The sequence below is a fragment of the Otolemur garnettii genome, unplaced genomic scaffold (assembly GCF_000181295.1).
Source record: "Otolemur garnettii isolate 467f Iridium unplaced genomic scaffold, OtoGar3 scaffold00022, whole genome shotgun sequence".
Taxonomy (NCBI): domain Eukaryota; kingdom Metazoa; phylum Chordata; class Mammalia; order Primates; family Galagidae; genus Otolemur; species Otolemur garnettii.
Genome location: NW_003852417.1, coordinates 1,463,656 through 1,467,097, shown reverse-complemented (window position 1 = coordinate 1,467,097; position 3,442 = coordinate 1,463,656). Strand labels below are relative to the sequence as shown.

General features: G+C 41.1%; 1 protein-coding gene across 1 annotated transcript in view; it reads left to right on the top strand.

The window, feature by feature from the left end:
• The window catches only part of KIDINS220 (kinase D interacting substrate 220), a 133,687-nt gene that overhangs the window by 60,769 nt on the left and 69,476 nt on the right, over nt 1-3,442 (top strand). Inside the window, exons 14-16 of the mRNA XM_023511805.1 lie at nt 141-305; nt 1,512-1,691; nt 2,503-2,668. Coding sequence (XP_023367573.1) covers nt 141-305; nt 1,512-1,691; nt 2,503-2,668 — 511 coding nt within the window. The remainder of the gene's footprint in view (nt 1-140; nt 306-1,511; nt 1,692-2,502; nt 2,669-3,442) is intronic.

The following is a 3,442-nucleotide window of genomic DNA, read 5'->3' as shown; positions in this document are numbered from 1 at the left end:
GGCTGGGGATTCGAACCCGCCACCTTAGGTGTACGTGGCTGGCACCTTAGCCGGTTGAGCTATAGGCGCCAAGCCGGGTCTTACTTTCTAAGAGTAACGCCACTGTTTAATGTAAGGATGTCTTGTCTTTCCAATTACAGGGCACTTGTCTCCTACCGAAACAGACGGTGACATGCTGGGCTATGATTTATACAGCAGCGCCCTGGCGGACATTCTCAGCGAGCCCACCATGCAGCCGCCCATCTGTGTGGGGTTGTACGCACAGTGGGGAAGTGGGAAATCTTTCTTACTCAAGAAACTAGAAGGTAAAGACTGTATATAACAAAGTGTTCTCTGGGACTTTCTCTGAAGTGAAGAAAAAGGCAGCGCTTTTTGTATGAGTGTGCGTGTTACATGCTTTACTGACGTGAACTTGTTATGGTTTTAGTGTCCTCTGGTTGAACCTCCACGTGGTCATTTGAGTTTTCTTTCTAAAAGAAACCTTTGAGTTTCTAGGCCCCCACAAACTTATGCATTCACACAGCACCACCTCTGGCGGGCAACTCAACTGTTAGTGTTAAGTCAGTCACTTTCCATTTTTCATATACGTTTTGTATCTTTTTTTTTGAGACAGAGCCTCAAGCTGTCCTCCTGGGTAGAGTGCCATGACATCACAGCTCACAGCAACCTCTAACTCCTGGGCTCAAGCGAGTCTCCTGCCTCCGCCTCCCAAGTAGCTGGGACCACAGGCGCCTGCCACAATGCCCAGCTATTTTTTTGGTTGCAGCCGTCATTGTTGTTTGGTGGGCCCTTGGCTGGATTTGAACCCACCACCTTAGGTGTATGTGGCTGGCACCTTAGCCACTTGAGCCACAGGCGCCGAGCCTACCTTTCGTATCTTATGGGAGGTGAACTGATGTCTTGGAGAAGTAATTAGGAAACAGCACACCCCTTTTTGCTTGGCAGAATCTTACTCAATTTTCAGGGACAATTTTCAGTACTGCTTGTAAAATTTCCCCATGTTTTTACACAAAGAATGACTTGCTGAGGTGGGCTCATTCGGGCTCACTACACACGTTTAATAGCTGTATTCTCGGAAGTGATTGGAGGGAGAAGAGGTGAGGGAGAGAAGAGGAATGGTGGAGAGATGTAGTTTGAAGACAGAGTATTGTTTTCATTTTTGCATATGGAATCAATACCTTGTTCTCTGTGTAATAAAAACCACACACACAAAAAATCGGAATCTTGACAGAGGGGAGAACATGAAAGAATAGGAAAAGGGATTTTGTGCATCCTCGTGTGAAGCAGGGGACTGGTTAATACAGGGGGAGCTGTGCCCTGGGGAACGAGATGCTTATATTTGGCAGGAGAACAGGGGTTAAGATGGTAAGTAAGTAGCAGTGTTGTATCTGGGGACCTGGTAAGGGCCCAATAAATGTTTATGTTGAAAATGTGAACACTGCAAATTGAGTTAAAAGTTGTATTTCTTGCATAAAGTAGAAATGAGGTTTCCGTATTAATTTCTCTTTCAGATGAAATGAAGACTTTTGCGGGGCAGCAGATTGAACCTCTTTTCCAGTTTTCGTGGCTCATTGTATTTCTCACCCTGCTGCTTTGCGGAGGGTTTGGCTTGCTGTTTGCTTTCACGGTCGACCCGAATCTCGGCATCGCAGTGTCTCTGAGCTTCTTGGCTCTCTTATATATATTCTTTAGTAAGTCTTTGCTTTTTGTCTTTTTTAAAAAATGGAGAAAATATCAAGACCCATTTAACTAAAACGTTATTTATATCTGTCCCTGAAAACCTGTGTGTGATTTTATAAGTGGGTGAGAAAATTGATCTTTCTGTTATTTTATGAATTGGCCTCGAGGAACATTGTCCATGACTTGGCTGGAGTAGCATCTAAACCAGTGTACTAGTAAATATTGAAGCTAGGCTCTGATTTATTATACTTACCCTTTCATATGTTAATGTTTTTACATTTCAGATTACTATGAGTGAAAATTTAAGTTACACAGTTTGTGTTTTTTAGGTAGCCTTTTATATGTTAATGATTTAAATTTAAATCTTTCTGGAAAAGAAGGCTCCACAGTCACTGGCAGGCTCTTGAGCATTTTGACCAAGACTGTAATTTTTATTTTATGTTAACAGCAAAGTAAAAAGATATAATCCCTGTTCTTGAGGGTGTCTTCAGTTGCAAGAATAGAAATAGATCTCCTGTTAGAGGAACTGGTGGCTTCACCAGTGGCAAATACTGACAAACCCAAGTCATTTGCATTTGGATCCGAACTGCAGATGTGTTTCTGTTTAAGGCAGTGTATTTCTGGTTACGTTTCTTCGGTTAGTGTTAAGTCAGTTTACTTTCCAGGCTTCATATGCCTCTTGTATCTTATGGGAGGTTACTGAAGTCTTGGAGAAGTGGTTAGGAAGTAGTATGGGGACCACAAAAAGTAATGTAAGTTTGGAGAAAAGAAACTGTTTGGCTAATGACTGTTTGGGATCTTTTCCACAACTGTGAATTTCAGTTGTCATTTACTTTGGTGGACGAAGGGAAGGAGAGAGTTGGAATTGGGCCTGGGTCCTCAGCACTAGACTGGCAAGACATATTGGATATCTGGAACTGCTCCTGAAGCTGATGTTCGTGAACCCGCCTGAACTGCCGGAGCAAACGACTAAAGCCTTACCTGTGAGGTGGGTTGGTTCCTTTGGCAGAAGTAACCTTTAATAAGAGTCAGCAAAACATTGTTTTCACTTCAGAAGTTTGTAATTCATCATTTCTTAATGTAGGTTGCAAAAAACATTGCTCCCTGGAACCTTTTCTGTGAAAAAAAAGCAAATAAAAAACACGTGCTGGTTAAACACATTTGGGAAATAGCTCATATCTGCCTCTTGTTATTAAAGGATCAGAGACCCCTTTCCATAAAGAAACCTGTTTAACTTCTATTTGTCAAATTTTAATGAGCATAAGCTAGCCCCCCCTTATGTTGCCATGGTTTGGACTGGATCGAGGGTGGAGCTCCAGGTTGGAGACCTGGCCCTTCCTTATGTAAGAGGTAGCTGAGCTGCTCTTTCATCAGCTCTGGAAATATTTTTGTGTATCAAAGAGTATTACTCATATTAAACAGTAAACCTTTGAGAAAGCAGAAAAGGTGATAAACATTTAAATTGAGGAGTAAAGGAAAAGTGGAGGGCCTAGGGGAAAGTGAAATGAAAGTAATACAAGGAAAAGAAGTTTGATAGAGGGTAGCAAAAAATTAAAAATGCAAAAAGATGAAGAATTTATAAATTAGGAGATAAAATGTGTCATTTAAGATGAAAATAGTCCAAACTAGATAAAATATCAAAACTGAATATGAGAGAAACAATATGTTTTTGAAAGTTAGAATAATTAAAATAGCATCATTCAAGGTCACACAATATGGTGCATGTGGTACCAGATTGTAGGCTTTTTTTTTTTTTTTTTTT